The sequence below is a fragment of the Triturus cristatus genome, chromosome 1_2, assembly GCF_964204655.1.
Source record: "Triturus cristatus chromosome 1_2, aTriCri1.1, whole genome shotgun sequence".
Taxonomy (NCBI): Eukaryota; Metazoa; Chordata; class Amphibia; order Caudata; family Salamandridae; genus Triturus; species Triturus cristatus.
In genome coordinates, this window is record NC_140580.1 from 220,620,646 (window position 1) to 220,642,123 (window position 21,478).

Sequence of the window (21,478 nt, forward strand, 5' to 3'; positions counted from 1 at the left end):
TGGGATGAAGAGGTGTTCTCCATTGATTGGAAGGTTGACGAGATGCTGTTGAACTTAAAGCTGCATATACAAAGCAAGAAGTGCATGTGGAGTGTGATAGGGGTGATTACTTCTATAGCTGCCATGTCAAATACATCAAGGGTCTATCGGATGGTGGCACTGGAGATTATTTTACACTTTGATACAATCTCCTCAGGAACGTGTTGCAGTTTTCCCTCCCTTCGCTCCAACTGAGCCCTGTCATAACGAGACAGAAGGTCCACGAAATTGGCTATGCACTAGACGGCAGCTTGTTCTTCTTATTAGGCAGGGGAGTATGGCCTGTAACTTGAGGAATGGCCAGTTTGTGGGTGGAAAGTACCAACAGGGAGTCTGGGTAGGACATGTTCCCTGATATATGTGGAGTCGGAGGAAGAAGGTTTGAATTTCTTCTCCGCTCTAGGTGTAACAACCTTGAATTTAACAGGCTCCATAAAGGTTTTTGGAGTGCTTTAACATGTCCCTCAACATAGGAAGGAACTGGACGAAAAGTTCAGTCCTAGAGAGTGTCTCCACCAGAACGCATTGTCTCGGGAATGGTGTGGAGACCTTCCTTATAGTGTGCTGCTGCCTGCTGTCTAACCCCAATGATATGCTGCATCTTCCCAAGGATCTTCTGTAGACTGTCAGTAAAAAAAAAGGGGCATAGTAGTTCTTTGCTGGGGAATAGGGACTGGGGCTGCCAGTGTCACAGCAGGACTCTGGTGACCAAGTGGAGAATATGGTAGAGGTGACAGTAGTTAGAGAGGTGGAGGCAGCGGAGGTGAAGAGCTGAAATGTTTGTGTCTAGGCCTCTTGGGTTGTGCAGGCCTCTTGGGTTGTGCAGGCTCAGAAGAGTCATCCGGTACGAGGATGTCCAGGAAGGCTAGCCTTCTTTTGTTGGTCATTGTCTCTGCAGGAGCACAAAAGATCTCACCAGTATGGGGATGGAGAATTATCCATCTCTCATCTAGCGCTTCTTGGAGCTTCTGAAGGATGTGCCTGTCTGAGACCTCAGAGTCCACCGTGGGAGGAGGTTTTGTCATCAAACAGGGATGGGGTACACACGAGGACTTGGAAGAATGTTTTTGCACTGGAGGCTTCTTCAGACACAAAGCACAATGTGGGTCAGAGCTCTTGGCTAGATCCAGTCACAGCTCTGATGCCTTGCCTTTACGCTAGACTCAAATTAGTGGAGGACCTGCAAGCAGCAATGACTTGTACATGGGGGTCAGTGTCTCACCCCTTTGGGACCAAGATTGGCAACGATATGCAGTTTGGTGAGACGTTTATGTGCTTTGGCTTCAACCATACTCATGGCTCTCTAAATTGATTTCAAGTGAGGGACAGTGCCAACTGAAGTAGATGGATCGCCTATGTCTCCCTCTTCAAGTTTGGAGAAGCTGGAATCGGTGGGGTGGGATGATGGGCCAGGACACCGGATGACCTGCGTCCTCTTCTTTGGTTCTGAAGGAGTCGGCTTCGCCCAAGATGTCATGTGTGTCTTCTGTCGACCGCCACATCCTGAAGTGTACCCAGGGTCTGTCTCACCATTAGCGAAGGGTCTTTTTGCACCTAAAAGCTATTCAGAAGACCACCTTCAAGTTTGGAGAAGCTGGAATCGGTGGGGTGGGATGATGGGCCAGGACACCGGATGACCTGCGTCCTCTTCTTTGGTTCCGAAGGAGTCGGCTTCGCCCAAGATGTCATGTGTGTCTTCTGTCAATTGTTGTTTTTGCATTTGTCACCCCGAGTGGGACGGGTATGCTCAGACGTGAGTCCCGTGCTCTCCATGCCTCTGGAATCAAGCTATCCTGGCTGAAGAGGGGTGAAACCCCGAAACCGGTCCTAGGATGCTTGTTTCCAGTCCAGGGAGGACCTGGCTTGGCAGTTCGGGCTGGACTGTTCCCATGAGGCACAGGGTCAAGACTGATTTGCATATGGCTGGGTTCAAACTGGAATGGCATGGTGAGCAAAAAAACGATGGATTTAGGCCCAGATCTCTGTACTGGGGTGAATGTATGACATTGTTCTGCATTCTGTCCATCAATTGTTGTTTTTGCATTTGTCTTCTGTCGACCACCACATCCTGAAGTGCACCCAGGGTCTGTCTCACCATTAACGAAGGGTCTTTTTGCACCTCAAAGCTATTCAGAAGGCCACCTGGCATTGTCGTCTAGCATATACAGAGCTTACAGATCTTGTGGAGGTTGACCCAGGGGTATTTGGCATAGCCCTCAGGGCATTTCCTGAAGGTTGTCTATTTCATAACCATCTATGCTGCTTCATTCTCGTAGAGTCGGGTTCTTCTTCTGTAACGGTTTCCGTAGCACATTGAGAAAGCAGGAAAGGAACAGCCATCAAAGAAAGATGTCTTCTCTGCTACAGGAGTAGAAGATTTGAACGCATGGGCCTGATGCAATGAACGTCAGAGACGTTGAGTGTGAAAGCACCACCAATACTCGTCTGAACCTGATAACGGAGGAAAAAAACCTAATAATGGAGTTGGTGTCTATGCACATGGCCAACTAAGGGGGAAGTCTCATCATACGATATGACTAGAAAGACTTCTTCAAACAACAAGAAGTTGCAAACATTCGAGTTAAACTCCAGATGACTAGAGTATGCAGAGCATGTATCCCTACGGCCAGAAATGCTACGAACACAGTTTTAACAATTTGACAGGCTTGTTCAGTCACAAATTATGTTCTTCATTATTCGTCTAGGGGCCTTGTTTAGTTTGGTGCCAGGATTCTCAGTTAGAAATGTGGTGGATTTCTCATCCATCATTTTGCAAGTGCATTATAGCCTATGACCCTTGTAATACGGCAGACAGGATATTTGCAACATTTGTGATAGAGTATCCCATCCACCATACTCTAAATAAAATCCTAAGTCTCAAACTCGCCTGTCCACAGCAACTGCTTATCTAATTTCTTGGGTCATATATACATTTTAAAATCATAGGGTTGCATGGAACGTAGCAGTAAGAGAATGGAAACAGAATTACCTGAATCTTCACTGTCATAGCATGTTCTGCTGTACTGCCGTAAATCCAACTGAGAGGAGGCATCTAGCATTGACACCGGTGTACCCCGAGGATCAGCATAAAGAAGCAGTAAAGGTTGATAATGTCCCTTGATACATTTGGTCACAACATCTTTCCATTTTGGCCCAATCTACACCAAAACAAAAAAAAGAAAGGTGACAAGATTGGATTTAGAGCCCACTGGGCTCTCTTTGGTAATGCTTTTGAGATATAAAGAAACAAGATGGGTAATGGTAATTTACACATAAGAGCAATTCCTATATTCAATGAAGTACAAGCTTGGCCATAGAAGGGAATGGCTATACTAGACTTTATGTCTCCTGCCAAAGATATGTAAACAACTGGGGCAACTTTTGAGGTCAAGCCTACCAGACAGCAGAACTGTCTGGTTCAAAAAGACCTATTGTAAGATTACTAAGTACTTACAGAGGGCATAAAACCCACTAATTCCTTACCGCTGGTTGATTTTAAAATCATTTCTAAATTTCTTGCTTCTTATTCAGTGGCTTGCCTTGTTCATCAAATGTTTGCACTACCCCTGGAGCACAGACTACCTTCACAGCCTTATATTTTCCTTGAGTTTTAAAATGTTTTTATGCTAAAAAAACAAAGTGATTTCATGCTATTACTTTTTTATTGCTAATTTACTGATCCCTTTTGGATTCGTAAATTCATGCGGTACTGTGTACAGCATGAACAAAATGCATCGGCAGAGGCAGTACATATCATAGGCGAGATCTATTGGCTTTGCCAATGTTTGTTTCCCACCACATGATTGTAGATTGCCATTTTATCCTTGACATAGCTCCGGTCATTGTATCTGGCACTGTTTTCAGTGGTGTTGTCTGTCACTTCTAGGTATGTTTTCCATTAGGCACACATTTGTAGATGCCTTAAAACATGATTGCTGCTGCAGCTGGCATTTGGCACATTTAGAAACTTCATAGGTAATCCTAAAGATGTTAACAGATCTAACGAAGAGATGCAGCATTTTTCTACCTTTTGGACAAAAATTTGCGCTACTTTAGGCTGTTACCATCTGAATACAATTAATACAATTTCTTTAATAATTTACAAAACAACAGGTATCTAGTAAAACATTGGTAAATAAAGTAGACCGTTAAACTCATAGGACCTACTCCTGTTTCCAGAACTAGCTTACTATGAATATTACTCCTCTTCACCATTTTTAAATTCACGAGTCCAGGTTTTATCTACTGCTACAAATTTTACATAAAAGCCATATCACAACAGCTGTTCCCATTGAACTAAAGGAGAAGTTCTTGTTCCAATGCAGAATGTAGGCTCAAGTGTGTAGCAGTGCAGTCATAGCTTGCAGTTTAGATTCTGGAAGTGTTTGTAGGGCGACAATGGCTGCTTCCAAGTCTATAACAGGCTGACCAAATGTGAGTCCTGGAGACGTTCTGAATATCTTTTATTTGGTTCCATTCAGTTAGAGGATGGGCATGGAGGAACCTCCTGAAAAGCGGATCTGTGTTTCAGGCCTGTTGTAGGATAGGCAAGAGGTCGAGTGTTAATGGCACCAGAGGGCAGTGGCAGGGCTGGGAGTAAAGATGCAGGTGGCTGGTGAACCTAGGGTTAGTGAAGGATGAAAATAGAGCTCAACTAGACAGGTGGTGGGCAGGTGGCCAGTAAAACCAGGAGTCACTGTTTATTGGCAAGGAGGGTGGAACAAGAAGCTGGAACTAAATGATGGATGGGTAAAGAAATGGAATATACAGGAAATGACAGAAGATCACATGTGAAATGACAAGAAAGTAAAGGTGAGGATGGCAGACCAGGGCACTTCTGGTAGCTGGCTAAAGCTAAGGAACAGGGGTAAAGGAGGAAGACAGAGAGGAGACAGACTGCTGGCGGGAACAGACTTAATATCACATGATGATACTGGGTGGGGATGGGGTGGGGTTTGAGGAGAGGGGACATAGGAGGATCTACCTGTAGATAAAAGAATATGAGAAGAGATGGTGGAAAAGGTATTTTCTAATGGCAGGGACATGGGGAAGCTTGGTGGAAGAGTATGTACAGACATTTGTCTAATGCAATGAGAGGACATAAACAGTCTACAAAAATGAACTTAAACAGTTTTGTTGATTCAGAGCAATCTTGAAGCCCTCTATCGTATCACTAATCAAAACGTAAAAGGGCCAAGCCTAGTTTCACAGCCTGAAAACGTCTGAATATTTCTCAAATTCACATGTAAGAAATTAAGAGAAAAAAACCTTTTGAGGGAGTGTTCCGAGGTCGTCTCGCAGCAGAACTTATGATTCGGAGGAACGAATAGTTTAGTTCCAATCATTTCTTATTGGGTTTTATAACATATAACAGCGTAAGGCAGGCACACCCACCTGTAAACCTTCATAACTCAAAACAATCCCCAAAACCTTCCCATCCCCTGCTCCTTACCACTTCTATACTTGCACTCATATCCAGGTGTTATTTATTTCCTTTCCCTGTCATGTCCTTCACGGTGCTCTCTCCTTGCTCCCTTTTTCCTGGTTCCTCAAAAGTGTATTTATAATTCTTTAACAGCCCCAGAACTCTCAGTCATTTGGGCCACATTGACATATTAATCCTCTACAGTCCCCATAGAGGTAGTAAATACCAGGCCCCACACTCTGCTAAAGGTACTTTCAAGGCTCGGTGCTTTAAAAGCCAGCCTCTCATTACCTAGGAATGCCTAAAGCTTTTGTACCCATAGCTCCACTGTTGGGTCCTGCCTGTTTTTATAAAGACAGGATCAGCTATTTTGGCGCCAGCAATAAATGTGATATGGTTGTTACCCCTAACTGAATGTAAATGGGTAGGTATTATGTGCCAGTCTTCCTAACAAGATGAGCTCCCAGCATTGTTCTACTGGTAATATCATTATCTGGAGAACAGCCTTAAAACATCCACTCAAAAACCTGTCACCTTCGGGAAGCTCCATCCAATGTGCATTGGGGTACCCGTACCCATCCGTCTGCATCACACCCAGTAGTTCCTGGTTGTAGTAGAATGCATTCTGTGGAGCCTAGCTTTGTGCCACTTCATTAAACATGCATTCTGGTACATGAAATTTGGAGCCTGATTATTGGATAGCCTAAAAAGTATGTCATATGTGAGCGATGATCTTGCAAAAATTAGTATCTATGTCAGTCCATTTTTTGAATGATCAAACATTTACAAATCACTTGTGCAGTAGCATATTTTCCAATGTACCAATACATTTTTCCAACTCTCCACCTAGCTGGAGTGTAGTATTATCTATATAGAATTTTATATATAGCCTATCTACCCTTGGGCATGCCTAGTAAAGTTGGTCAACTAGTGTAAAATGGCGGACCCCTGTTATGCATCTGTGGAGATGCCTAGTACTGTCTCCCACTGAAACTGGTACTCAACAGTTGGGGACCGCAGGTTTAGGAAGCTGTAGAGTTTTGACTCCAGCTATCTCAGTGAAGACAGAATTTGAAGATATTTCCCAAAGCTAGTTTGTTCCCTCATAACCCCTCCCTTAAACCTTTGGATAACTCACCCAGTGGTGCACTTGCAAATATCAGATGTGCTCTGCTTCCATCACTGCATACGTCTTTTTCATCTCCTTGAATGACTTAACCACACGATTACCAAAGAGATTACATAATATAGATTATTATCCTGACTCGCATACTGAGAACCTCTCCTGTCTAAGCCAGGGATAAATGTGGTGTGTTCCAAGAGGGTGGGCGGGGAAAAGAATGGGGAAGAAAATAAAATTAGCCCGCTACTTCTGGTTACCTAATCGCTAAGCGATTATTTGGAACCTATTGTATCTCCAGGGGGTCGCTACATTTTGGTCATAATTTGTCTGCTTCTTCATATCGCTATCGATCTTGAATGGGAGTTGGGAGACTTTGCAACAGTGCATTAGTTGCAGGCCACCCTGTTTTGGATACATAATTGTAAAAGATTGGGTTATTGGTTGAGGGGGTGGAAGCCCCACACAGGCAACACTGACAATCCTTACCAGGGTGAACTACAAAAGTCACTAAAATAACCTGTGCTTAACCCTCTGGTAGCTTGGCACAAAAGTAGTCAAGCTTAATTTAGAGGCACTGTGTAAAGTATTTATGCAGTACACAAACAGTAATAAAATGAAAACACAACACAAGAAAAACCCCAACCCGATTTAGAAAAATACAGTCCATTTTAATAAATAAAATAAGACCCAAAAGAAAACAATGTAATCAGTAGAACCAGAGATACGTAATTTTAAAGTTTTAGGTAGGTATAGCACCTAAAACCACAAAGCGCCACTCGCAGTCATCTGGTCACAAGTTCAGAGCAACTACGATGGAGCAGAGGCCAGATATAGGGACCAGCTTAGTACTGCTGAAGAAGTTACCTTCTCAAAAGTCTGGCACAAACTGTCCAGAACTGAAGGATTTCTCCTTTTCTTGTAGAGGAGTGCATTCTGATGTTAGCCAAGGTCCCTGGACCAGGGGAGGCCCCTCTTGGGGATCTGGGACTCACTCCAGCAAGGGAGGTCTCTGGAGAACAATGCAGTCCTTCTATAATGTCCGCAGTTCCAAGAGTGTACTGAAGAGTGGCTCAGGAGGTTCAATATTATAGATGGTGCCATCCACAGAAGTGATTTTCTCGGCTATCCACCACGTCTGGTTCTAGAAAGATCTTCCCTCCTCATGCCAATGCTCAAAGGAGTCTAGGTTCACAAGAGTGTTAGGTTTCTTTGTGTGTGCTGGAGGTAAGCCCTTTGAAATATAAGTGGGCATGGAACAGCTCTGGCCCCAACCATCATGGCACAAAAGCCCATCTTGCGCACATCCAGTCCCTTTTGTTGATGGTTCACCCTTAATGGAGGAGCCATTAACAGGCGCAGGCAGCTGGAAAATCAGACTAGCATTAAAGAGAATTTTAAATCACAATTCATTTAAGTACTAACTTGACTTCCCTATCTGCTGCCAATAAAAGTTAGCACTTATTAAATGTTGTAATAAAGTAACCCAATGATATCCAACGGGAGAGATTACTTGGTCTCACATGAAGACAATAGTCATACGGGAATGCAAATGAATTCATTTACTTGACTCTGTAGAGTGCGGGCTGAATGAATAGGAGGAAATATCTAGGCAGATTTCTCTACTTAGCATGACCTAGTCCGAATGGGTAACAGGGACCTGTTTATCCGTTAAATGTACATGACCATTAGTTGACCAATACGCTACATATAACATCTTTATTATTGTTTATTTACAAATATGACTATTGTCTTCATGTGAGATAGAGTAAGCATGGATAACAGACTTATAAAACAGGGAGCTGTTTTATTTATCAATGATGTACATGACAGAATTATGTTCAACAGGGATCTGTTTATCTCTATGTATATCAAATGTAAGTGGAATGTTTGTAAATACAAATATTGTTTTAACATTACTTCACGATATGAGATAGTCCAATTATCACAAGATGTAAACAATGTGTACACGTACACGGTCAGACAATATTCAAATGTATTGAACAATAAGTATCTGTAATGGCATATATTCAAATGTAACTGTACAGTAGAACAATCTTTAAGACTGTGATCCTTGTCAGCATTGCTCTACATGTAATATGTTTTTAGACCTATGTTCTTTATTATTCGCGATTCTTTGTTAGAAATCATTGGAGCTAATGCTATGGAATGGCCCCTTTTCTGTAGAAATAGATATGCTTTGTTAGTTGCTTTCTCATACATAAATTTTCGAACGCATATGTTCAAACATATATCTTTGTTATACAACGTTGGAGCCAATACAATGGAATGGCCCATCTTCAGTATAAACAGATATGCTTGGTTAGTTGTTTTCCCGAAACTTAAAATTGTTGAGCTCATTGGTTCAAACACAATTTTTTTGAAACTTCACTTATCCGAGTGAGTTTACTTCGCTCCCTTGCTTTCATTCAAGCACGCTCTTTGTTGGCGATCCCCACTGGATGGCAGTCTTGCGCCGTACGTAGCTCCCTTACACGAGGACGCTTCGGACACTCTCTATTTGCCAAACGTAGAAACTATTTAAGGAGAGGTATCATCAGAGCAGGGTGACTCCCTGATTTCGGACGGCACATTTAAAGGCCGGAGGTAAGATGCTTCACTATCCATTGCAACTATGGATGATAAATTGACATTATTTGTTACGTAGTTCTTAGAACTAATAGAAGCATCGTTTATTTCTTTTTTCTTGAAGGCTTCAAAGGCAAGTAAATAGCCTTTTTCCTCATATGTAACAGTTTTCAGGAGGCAGATGGCCCATGAGATGCAATGCGGATTTACAAGTGATTCGTTCCTTGAACCCCGAGCGCCAGACGCCGGAGGTTAGTGTGCGTTCATTAGCATGAATTAATTAGTTTTATAACAGCAGACAAACATGTCTCCATGCTTGTTTTAAAAGGAAGACATGCATATAATTATAAACATTATTCTAATATAGATACAGAGGCACGGCTGTGCCTAGGACCAATTACTACTACAGATTGTGAGGACTAACGCCAGATAAAGGTACAGTCCCTACAAGGGCGCACTAAAATTGAGTATGTCCTCTAAATATAGGCGGTGACAGCCATTTATTATTTTTTAATATTTTTTGATAGGTCATCAGTTGTGTACAAGCCGTCGTGCTGTAAAAAGAATTCAGGGTGGAACTTCTTTGAAGGTGAGTAGAGACACAATGTCTCTCCACTTTAGACCTTTTATCCAAACCTTTTCAAAACATTAAAGCATCCTTATTTTCCCTAAACAGGCCATACACAGATTATTTTAGTCCTGAGGAAGACCCCATCACAGGCGAGTATAATTTCGCATTCATTCAGGGGTCGAAACGTCGACGATCAATATCAAGTGTAAATGATCACCCAGATCAAGACAGATTAATAAGATTTATTTCACTCTGGGATGATATTTTCTCAAAAATATTTCACACTTTGTCTAAATGTGTTTTCTTTGAATTTATGTTGAGGTCTCTTTTATATATGGTGTTGTGATTAGTAGAGTCATTGTTTTGTGTTCACTTCATGTCATTTATTTTTGTAAATGTATAGTGTTTATCTGCGTATGCATTTACTTATTCCTTTTTTGAATACATGATTCACATGAATTTATTATAAAATCATATTTGAGAAACAAAAGGTCTTTTGATTCTGGTTTGGTTTCGATATAATTAAGATACATATATTTTTATTAGATATGAGTCCCATCAAATTAGAGGGATATAAAAATGAATACAAATTGCGTGCTTTTTTTCAGCTTATAAGTGGCATAACCACTGTTTCTTCAATGCACAAATCCCCATGTTCTGCGCATAACTGGGTTACCCCATTATCCTATTTTGAAGATGGAATATGGACAGCTGAACCACACCCGACCAAAAGTCCTGCAATGCAGGGCAGCTAGCAAACATATGAACAATATCTGCCGCAGTCAGTCCGCACTTAGGACAGTGAGTCTTGTTGGAAGCATGGCTAGTGGCCCATTTAGAGATCCTTTCAGGGGTGTATTACAGCATGCAAATAGTCTTAAATTGCTGAAGCTTTAAGCTGACAGAATGCAAAGCGATTAATAATTTTGAAAGCGCCAGTAATCTCTTGAGGGAAAATATCCGATTTGAGCACCCTACTTCATTTAGAGGCCAGCAGCGAACAATCATTGGCAATGTAAGCGCTAAAAATCTGATCTGGTGTTCTGATCACAGCCTTGCCTGGTTCCCTGTATAGATAAGGCAAGATGTCAGAGTCCTCCAAATGTATCTGGTCTTTACACCCATACCGAAAAACATCATGTGACTGTAAGTACTTAAAAAAAGACGGATGGGGAAGATTGAAGGAGGTCTTAGAGACCCGATTGACAAATAGGCTGTGGCTGGCTGTAAATATCCTTATAAAAGTCACTAAACTGTTCGGCAATGGCTTGAGAACCAGAGAAAAGAATGCCGACATTATCTTTGATACTTTGTATACCGTTTCAATATTTCTCTCTTAGATCTGGTGGGCTAACATTTCGCCAACATTCTCCCCATATTCGTTTGACTCATTTTGTTTTAATGATAATTCGCATTGACCCTCTCCCTCAATCCTCGATCTAGTATACACCGATTTTCCACTAACTCAAAATAGATAGCTGACTACTCCAGGCTTAGGTATACCGATGCTCTAGTTCCTGTATTTGTTGGTGCAGCTTAATTACCAGCTTTTGTTCAGACTTAATATTGTCAAGAATGAACTGCAAGGTTGAACCCCGAATGAATGCCTTCTTGACGTCCCATACAAAATGCGGAAGAGCTGATCCAGAATTTGAAGTTAGGAACTCCCTGTGTATTCCAGATAGATGGGTTCTATAAGCATGGTTAGAAAGGATATAGCGAGGAAACGTGAACTGGTGCAGCTCCCTTAACTAATTAGAAAGAAGATGAGCAGAACCGGGTTATGATCTGAAGCAATCTTAGGGCAGACCTCCATTTCACTGGATAGAATTAGCCGAGGCACGATAAAGATCATATTGATTCTGGAGTAGTGCTTATGGGTTGAGGAAAAGAAAGTCTACCTTGGCCTTAGAGGTTCAAGAGCCCTCCATAAATCAATTAAACCATGCAGACGGGCAATTTCTAGAATAGATGCCTTTGTTTTGACCACACGGTTAGTGGTATCTATCCCATAATTTAATATACAATTAAAATCGCTCACTAATATAAGGTCACCCACCCAATCTAAAAGCTCTAAGCACAGCCAGTCAAATATCCGTGGTTCATCAGTATTTGGGGAATATACACTTCAAACAACGTATTTATTACCGGAGATGATGATCTGAGAAATTGCCCACCTCCCCTTGTGATCAGAAGCAGTTTTGAGAACCATATACTCGAAATGTCTAGCACGGCGTATAGCCACCCCTAGAATGGATGCAGATTGATTAGTGTCTATAACAATATTATAACCAAGATGCTTCAGCAAAGCTCAATCCTTATAAGTAAGGTGAGTCTCAGTTAAACACAGCAAAAACAAAAAATCCTTAACTCAGATTGCTCTGATTTAGTATGCAAGGAATGTGTGAAGATCGCACATCCTCATGATGCATGCAATCTCAAGCTTGCTCATTGTATGCCCAATCATTTTCTTGAGTGTGCCTTTATAAATGGTCGGGGACATAGTTTGCCAGGTGTTTATATTCATGCTTATTGCATGCATCCTAATGCAATAGGATGAATGTATTGTCCCTTTGCTTACATATATTCTTCTAATCATTAGCAACACAGACAAAGAGAAAAAAAGTTAACACTGAGGTGATATTCACCAGTAACACTGCAAATGTGATGTGTGTAGCATTGTCGCAACACATGGTCTTAGTCTATAATCCTGGTTAGGTTCTTACCCCCTAAGTATATCGTGTCACCATATACGGGTTGGTGGGACACGTCCCTGTAGTCATGCTTTGGCACAATTCAAATTAAAGAAAATCAGCATATCCTTATTCCCCCCTACCATTCAGAATTGAGGAGAGAGAGAGAGGGAGGTCCATCTAACACTTCAAGGGCTGCATGTCAAGAGAAACCTGTGATGCCACCGAAACACCCGTGGCGCAGTAGTCTTGTTGCTGTGCCTGCGTTTATATGGTATGTTTCTGGGTTCCGGGGAGGTGGTGGGTTGGCAATGTGATCAGGGGGGCGTTTCGGAGTGAAGCACCGCAGTGTTGAATGAGGTGTCTGGGCAATGTAGTTTCCACCTGAAAGCTGGCCCCCAGTACTCTACCGGCGATCAGTCACCTCGTTGTTTAAACAGAACAGCATCAATGGCTACGCAAGCGTTGTCTGGATTACTACGCATGGTGTACCCCAGTATGTATATCGTGTAGTTGTGAGGTAATAAGTAAAGTTGTGTGGTCATAAGGTGTTGTGCCCTGAGGGATTTGGGAACTGTCGTTTTCCAGTTTTAGAGAGCATTGGCCTATTATTAACGGTAGACAGGTGGAGTTGGTAGGTCGCCTAGTGTAGAAGCCTTGATAACAGCACAGGCCGTGAGGAATATTGTGTATGGGTTGCGGGCTTATATGCCCACATTGTAATATATATAATGATTGATATTGTTGTCAGTGTACACCATACATAATAATCCAGATAACATTTGCATCGCCACTGATGATGTTCTGTTTAAACGACGAGGTGACCGATCACCGGTACACAGCTGAATATCAGTATTCCAGTGAAACTACATTTCCCAGACAGCTCTGTGAAACCCAATTGAAAAAGAATACCCATTACCATCTGAATGTCATTTAGCATTGCTGAAAAGATCTTGCCTTTACCAGTCAGTCATCTGAATATGGATACACATGAATTGTTTGACATTTTAAGATGTGCTATTATTGCCAGTGTCTTTACAAATCATCTTGGAGCCAGTTTGATGACAAAAGGAAAAACTCTGAATTGAAAATCAATTCCCTCCATTACAAACCTCAAACCAGATGTAGAAAAAGAGGCGCCTTGGCACTGTTTCCAAAAACATGTCCCAAAAGTTAGTCTTGCCTAACATCTTCTATCAGAGTGCATACCCATTTTAAAAGACCTTCTCACCTGTAAGGCTCCTATTATCAATAGCTTTTTTCATACAGTTTAAGGATTCATCAACCTGGACTCAAAAAATATTCTCCACTGTAAACAGCATATGAATAATATTAGCTCTGCTATTTCGGTGTCAAGAGCAATTTTAATTTTACTTTCATCTATAGCCTCAGGGGTTGCATGTTTTACTGGTGCTGAAGGTTTTTGGGCTTGATCATAATCTGAAGACCAGTTCAATGTTTTGCCATTGCCTTTCTGAGCTTGATCATGCTCCTAAGTAGTCAGTAGATTTGTCATTGACTTTTCAACCATGATCATACACCATGGTTGAGTCCGGAGGGTTGTGGTTTTGTTTTCAGATTCAATGGGCGCTCCAAAGGGTTTTGGTATGGTTTTAAACTCGACTGTAATTTGATGTCAAGTCCAATTCACTTTTCAAACTCGATCAATTACCTACATCAGGTCTAATGTTCCGGGTAATTCCTTTCCAATAACCTTTCCTTTAGATCTGGAAGGATATTTTATATAATTTTCCATGTTATGCCAATGTTGAGAGTTTTGTGTGTGGCCCTTATCTGGCATAGCCTTTGACTTTACATCAGTTGGTCTCAATATTTTTTTTCATTTGACTTTTCAGTGTCTTTAGCTAGTGTTAATGTAGATTCAGGCTCTTTTAATTTTGTAATAATCTTTTTGTGAGACAGCTTTTTGAGGTAAGAGTCCGAGTGATGCTCCCCCTGAGCCTATTCTGTAAGATGTTCATTGTCAGAGAAACCCATCTCCTTTTATAAATGAAGCTTGTTTCTTCTGTCTTCCTAAATCCAATTAAGCCATATCTAGTTTCACCACATAAACAAAAATGATCCTTTACCTGTGAATCAAGGGCTTTATCTTGAAAGACTAACGCATTACAAATCCTCCTGCTTATAGTCTCTCAGAAGGCATAACATCCACACTGAGTGTTCGTCATTTATGACAAACTTTCAGTTGCTGGTATAGAAGCATTTAAACAGTATGATTATACTACTAAATGGTGTGGAGAAGCCTCATAAATAATACCCTTCCCTATACACATTCTCTCACTCAGTCAAAGCTTAGCAATCAAAAACGTGTCTCTTTGTTCCATCAATGTTCAAATGCCAACAGATGTTTCTCAAAGTTGCCATTGAATTTTCAACTAAATATCTTCCTAGTTCGGGAGCTCTTCCGACCCAAACATTGAGAAAAAAAATTATTAAAAATGTAAGTCACCTATGGGAGTATTTTCGAGCACAGTGACTAATGTTATAGTGAGTTATGAGGCTGTAGCAGCGGGAGCTCAAATCAATCTTTATCCACTGGGCCCATAACATAACATTTTGGACAATTTGCTGATTACATCACCTTATTTAATCTTGATCTTTACTACATCCACCAGGCTTTGGTACTCTAATGGACCTTGCTCGCCGAATTGAGGGGTGAGGAACTAGGGTGTCTCCTGTCTGATACCCAACGAGGGCCAAATAATTGGTAAACAACTCACAAATTGGAAAATAAATTAAAATACATTTCTCTTAGGATCATGCTATAGATAGATATATAGGATGACTACAGGAATCTCGATCCTCCTAAAGAAGTTCAGTCAGGCCAATATCATACAAATCAATCATTCTGCTGTTGCAGTGCAGACCAATAATGATAGAATCTGGTGTTCTGAGAATAATCTATGACTATCCTCGTTGTCCATTAGAATCTGAGCTATAGGCTGCAAAGTTTTGAGGAAAGAACATTTAATTTATGTTTTAAAGAAGACTCAGGCAATGGAGGTCAAATTTAGTCGTATTAAACAATTTAGAATTCACCGCAAAAATCAGTATTTAGGCAATAAGTCATGAGTCTTGATAAGCAATTACAAAAGATAACTAAAACCACACATGAGCAGAGATAAATCAAAAAGCAATCTTACAAGTAAACCTGGAACCTAGTATTTTTGCCACAGAGTCCGTAAAGTTTGCTAAGCAAAGGTAGATTCCTTCCACAAATAAGAGCAGGAGGATGGTTAGGGACAGTTCTTTAGCATAGGCATATAGTTCAGTCAGAGTTTGGATTAGGGGAAAATGGCAAAAACTGGAAAGTCAATAATGTCAGCAAGCCTCACTGACATGAGTTCCAAAGGTAGCTAGGGGAAGGAAAGCCAGCATCAGCAGCCTAAGCATCGGGAAAATGTAGGCTGTCAAGGAAAGGATGTTTCAATCCAAGATTCTGCGAGCATATCTCTGAAAGCCAGCATCTGCAGGTGTCCGAATAGGGAAAGTGTCTAAAAAGCTCTGCTCAGCCCACTTGCCAAAGGATCGTTTCAATAATATATTACTATCTGCATCCAGAGGTGACATCAACCGTTACCCCACAATGGACAGTCACAGATGTGGCTATCATGCCCTCACAAGGTGCAAAAGAAGACACATTAGAGAATTTTTCCATACAGTCCATAGGAATCGTTTGTCTGCCCTGGGCACACAGGTCAATACACAAAGAAAAAAATAAATGTTGCTTTCCATGTACTAGTGTGAAACATTTAAGCTCCCACATATTAGACTATGTTGAAATGACGAAAAAGTATCCTTTAGGCATCAGGAATGTCATGTGAAAGGACAGAAAACGTTACAAGAATAGGCAAACGGAATCCTTTCACATCAGTCCATGAAAGTAGAATGCAATCCTAAAAGGAAAAGCATTTAAAGTAATGTGATTCTTTTTAATAAACCAATGTGCAATTAAATCCAAGCATAATAAATTCAATTACGTATTCGTGTCTAAATAAGCAAGTATTACAAGTCATCATCAGTGTTTGCATAGAAATGTTCAATCATACGTATGGCCTATTACTATGAATCACAAACTACATATATGTAAAATATTTCTATAAATCATAAAATCATTGTCAATTGAATAAATCTAGTTTCTTATAACTGTAAAGCAGCTAAATAGAAAGTTTCATTCATTTAATTTGTCATATGTCACTTTTGCACCAGCTTTTCGATCTCTATGGTGCATTACAATGGAAGCACTAAAAGATGGCTTTGACATTTGTTACACACACTGCATAATTAAATCGAAACTCGTGTAAGCATACATATATGACTTCTCAAGTTAATAAGTGTACATTAGTTTGCATATTATCAGTGCACATTTTTATAAATGTTAATTTCACCAAGTCATCAATAAACATGATTATAAGATATAGTAAACACACAATATATGAATTATTTCTATTTCTACAGCTCAAAGCACTCTTTTACTATTCTTGCATTCTTGTCTTCCCTCAGTATCATTGAAATACGCTTAACACGTGCAAAGTGCACATTTGTTTTCGTGTGTGGTTTTGCTGTCACATCGAGTATCAATTGTCATAAACTAGTTAACAGCGTCTGTGTTGCATAAAGGCTCAATCCACGTGTACACTCAGGAAGGGAAAATTATTGTACAAACACACACTTCTGTATCCTACACCCACACTGAGGAGTCATGCACAACCAGTGGTGGTTCCTCCGCTAAGGTGGAGGAGCGTCGCCTCACTTCTCTTAGAGCAGTGAAAAAGGAAAAAATAAAATTATAATGTTATTAGCATTTTATTTTTCGTTACTGCGGGGCTGTGTTAGGGCAGGGTGGGGCTTGTGGCTCAGGAAGGAGGAGTGGTTTGTGCACACTAAAGTGCCCATGACTGCTTGGCCGGTCATTTTGGCTTGGGCAAACAGTCATGCACACTTCGCATATTACCCACAAGGCTGTAATACACAGCCTGGTGGGGAATATACACAGGCTCCCTGTCCCCATCTGAGCGCCGATCCAAGGCGCTCATACCAATCACAACGCTACATTGCAGCGTTGTGATTGGCTCAGGCGGGCCTGTGTGCCCGAGTGTTTCCTGCAGCTTCTTCCATACTGAAGTCAGGAAGAGAAGAGAAGTGGAGATAGAAGAGAGGTGGGGAAAAGGTAGGTGATTTTTAAATTTTTTTTTATTTTAAACCCCCGCCGCAACTGTGGACAACATGTGAATCTAAAAGCAATTTCAAGCTCCAAAACCATCATTTATGATGAGTGTAAAAAACAATACTTAACTGGTTGGTTTAGTGTTAGGTAAGAAACCCCAGCACATTATTTATCATTTTGATAAATGCAGCTGGTCAGTCTGTGAACGTTCTAGAAAATAAGTAGTAACAATCCATTGCAACAGACAGACTTGCCCTTGTGGAATTTACCACTAGGTTGCATTTGTCTTAGAAAGCAAAATACATTGAAATAAGATTACAGTTGGATCATATTTATAAAAATTGTAGAATCCATGGCAAGTTTGAAGCTGAACAAGATTAAAGGAAAATACTGCGTAATGCCAAGTTGATTGTCCTAAACAGTTAATCCACCAAAACTGACGAGCCAGAAGTCACTACAACCGTCTTGTGAGATTGATTTTTCTTATCGAAGTGTTTAAATGTAGTCATAATGCTGAGAAGGTTATGGGATTCTGCACTTCAAACCAACTTGAATTAGACAATTTATGAAAAATTTATAGTACAATTTACAACAATTTGGTGGGTAAAAGGCTTGAAGTGAACAACCCTTTCACAATGAGAGCAACTGGAAATGTAATACGTTGCAGATATATTTTCATTACAGCTGTTTGTAGAAAGAAGGGAGCACATTTTTCTTACCTCTTTAACATGGGCATCATCAAAGTACATCCACTTGCGAATCTTGGTTTGTAGGAAGAAGGTGGAATAATGTTTGCCATAGTAGCAGATCATTCCCACTAAGTACAGCTCAGAATGTTTTGCCCGTTCATCTGTCACTCTGTAGAAAAGCTAGAAATAAGTACAACCATTATCAGTTACAAAATGTTATTCAATTTTTAATGTAATAGTTTTTAAAGGTTTAAAAAAAGGTATTAAAATAACTTACACAAACTCACATTACATATATATAGTATAATACTAACACCAAACTAAAATACTGGATCAGGGTCAGACTGGTTTACAGGGCTGGAAGGACTGGTTGGACATGTCAGTGTGTGGCCTGGTTTTCTGGCTTTTTGTGGGCCTGCTGTATAATCTGATGGTCCGGTTTTTACTGTTGATTTCCCCATTATTACTTCAAATACTGCCTGCAGAAAGCACAATGCATGCAGTCTCTCATACCCTGCAAAACACCTGTACAGCATGTCTTCAAAAGTTCAAACCTACCTCGATTTGAAAACGAGGGCCACATTTTTAGCTATCTGATTTACTACTGTGGCCCACTTTTATTTTAGTGCCCAGAACTATTTTCTGTCCCAGTCCGACCCTGCACCCAATTCAGCCCTGCAAACTACTTAATGCAGTTATTAAATAACTCAATACATTGCAGTTGACAATTGATTATCCAGTGGCTAGCAACAAGGGGACCACAGTATTCAAATCTGATTATAACCATTTTATCTGTAGTATGTCTGCTATTCAAAGAACCATGATTTAATGAACAATTCATTAGCTATGTTAAATTTAGTTGATACTTTAGATAGATCATCACTATGGCAATGGAACGAAAGTACATGATCCTCAGTTAGTCTCAGTGTAGCCAACTTCTAGGACTTTTTATCGTTATTTAGTTTGATCTGGTGTCCTCAAAAAATTTATTTTTATTAACAACACCCTATGACACATTTCTACCCCATGAAGGGTCTTTTTAACTTTAAGAGTGTGAACATCATTCAATAGAGTTATTGCAATTTTCATTAACTGAAGTCCTAGTGACATGTTCTTAGTGTGATTTATCAGTCAAGACTGATGTGCCAACGTATGGTTTAGTAGAAATTCATATTGATTAATGGGAAGAATAGGTCTCTCACACTGAAGGGGATTTGTATGGCCTACTATATTTATGGGTGTGTGTGTGTTTGTGCGAAAGGACTTTGCAGCTTTTATCATTTAAAGTAGTTCAGCAGTTGTTTAACGACCGACCTGAGGGCACTTCTCTATTGAGGTGTACTGGTGTTTAATATCATTGCCTCGATGAAAGGCTGTGCACAATTGATATGATTAAACAAATATGTTCTGAATGACCCGAGATCAGGGCCGTACTGAGACCCAAAACCGGCCCTAGCAAAGTGCTTGGCCAGCCCCCCAGAGGTTTGGGGGTGCAGCCGAGCTGTTTACCAGGGCCGGTTTCTGCGGATTTCGTTACAGCGGCCGATACTGCAGCTAAGCTGCAAAAACGGCCATGTAACAAAATCGGCCCCTAGGGCCCCGAAACCAGCCCCCAACCCTGGCGGCCCACTGGGGAAATGCCCGGTGCCCACTATGGCAGGTCCGGCCCTTCCCGAGATACACGCAGGTTTGAGAATAGAGATGTGATGTTGAGGCAGCAAAACAATGCCAACTAAAGAACCCTGATGCTCATGAGTGAACGTTAAAGTGTCAGAGTGTTTAACATATTTAGTGTTCTAGAGCAAAGGATTAATATATTTAGAAAGCACTGAGTAAAATGCATTATTAGATAGTAAAAATTCTTAGAAGTCCTGTTTTAGCGCATGCTAACAAAAGATCTATGAAGATATGTCTATAGCATAAGATATTACATCATATACCGATCGTTAGCTCATTGTCTTTCTAGGCCATTTTAAAGTTTCTGCATGATCCTTCAAGTCTTTTCTTTTAATAAATGTTATTCCTACTCCAGACAAGAGTGCAATTTTGATTCCTGTGGAGGGAAGAAAACAGACCTCTTCAGTTCACCATCCTGAAATTCATTCAGCTTCCTACCGCCTACTTCTATTATGCGCTTTAAATAGGACAAGTTCATGAAGATCCATTAATATTTCCTGGTCATTTATAGCAACTTCCACATCTTCACTAAATAGCCTTTGAGACTTTTTGGCAAAAAGTGAAAAGATTCCAGAAAAAAAACTTTAACTCGAATATGAATTTACCTTGAAGAATCAAAGACAAGAGGCATTTGGCAAAACAGGAACAGTTAGTTTAATCAAACACTAAGGTCGGGAGTTCAGCATATAGAAACCGGTCTGAGGACTAGCTCAAAGTACGATCATTTTGAATGACTTTTTATACATTTCTTGAAGCATCGTAAGACAATTCATAGATCCTGTTTTGGGAGTGGAATGTGGGTCTTATCATGAAGCCATAAATTAATCCCACCTTATGACAAATGCAGGTGGGTCTCGACTTTGCGTGGACACAATGAGGGCCAGTTGCTAACGTGTCCAGATGTCCGGCATGGGGAGTGCATGATCTATGCATGTGTATTGTGTGCTGTGTCCTGATTTGCTGGGTGTTCCCAACTTCATGTGGCATCTAAGTTTATGGTGTTTTGGGAATACTCACCCCTCCAGCCATGTGCGTTTTATTGTGGCCAATCTCCCAGGAGCATTGTGGTGTCACTGCCTATCTGTGGGATTAATCTGGGTTTTTCCTGTTTGTGTGTTTGTCCCGCTGGTTACATGCCACCCCACCTGTGATCTGTTAATCAGTAGCCTCAGGCCTAGGGCGCAGGGCCTGCCTGACCCCATATTTATGACTCAGGGTTGAAGGAGAGGTCATATTGGGTGATTTCAACAACAGTGATTCAATTTTCTTATCGTACATGCACGTATCATTGCATACATCAACATCAATATTTACAAAACGATGGCCATAGCTTGGAGTCACAAGAACAGAACTGCAATCATTAATGGTCCCTATAAGCCTCGGTACCTGAAACTCGAGATGGTGACATTGGGCAGTCACAGTGACAGACACCCGATAAGACTCCATGAGAGGTCTATCTTGTGTATTTCTTTATAAACCTTGTTTAT

At 40.8% G+C, this 21,478-nt stretch overlaps 1 protein-coding gene across 8 annotated transcripts in view; it reads right to left on the reverse strand.

The window, feature by feature from the left end:
• The window catches only part of USP54 (ubiquitin specific peptidase 54), a 1,650,598-nt gene that overhangs the window by 792,418 nt on the left and 836,702 nt on the right, over window positions 1–21,478 (reverse strand). For all 8 annotated transcript variants that reach the window (XM_085603496.1, XM_085603494.1, XM_085603495.1 and 5 more), the window contains 2 exons: window positions 18,345–18,494; window positions 3,029–3,197 (listed from right to left, as the gene is read on the reverse strand). In XM_085603496.1, coding sequence (XP_085459622.1) covers window positions 3,029–3,197; window positions 18,345–18,494 — 319 coding nt within the window. The remainder of the gene's footprint in view (window positions 1–3,028; window positions 3,198–18,344; window positions 18,495–21,478) is intronic.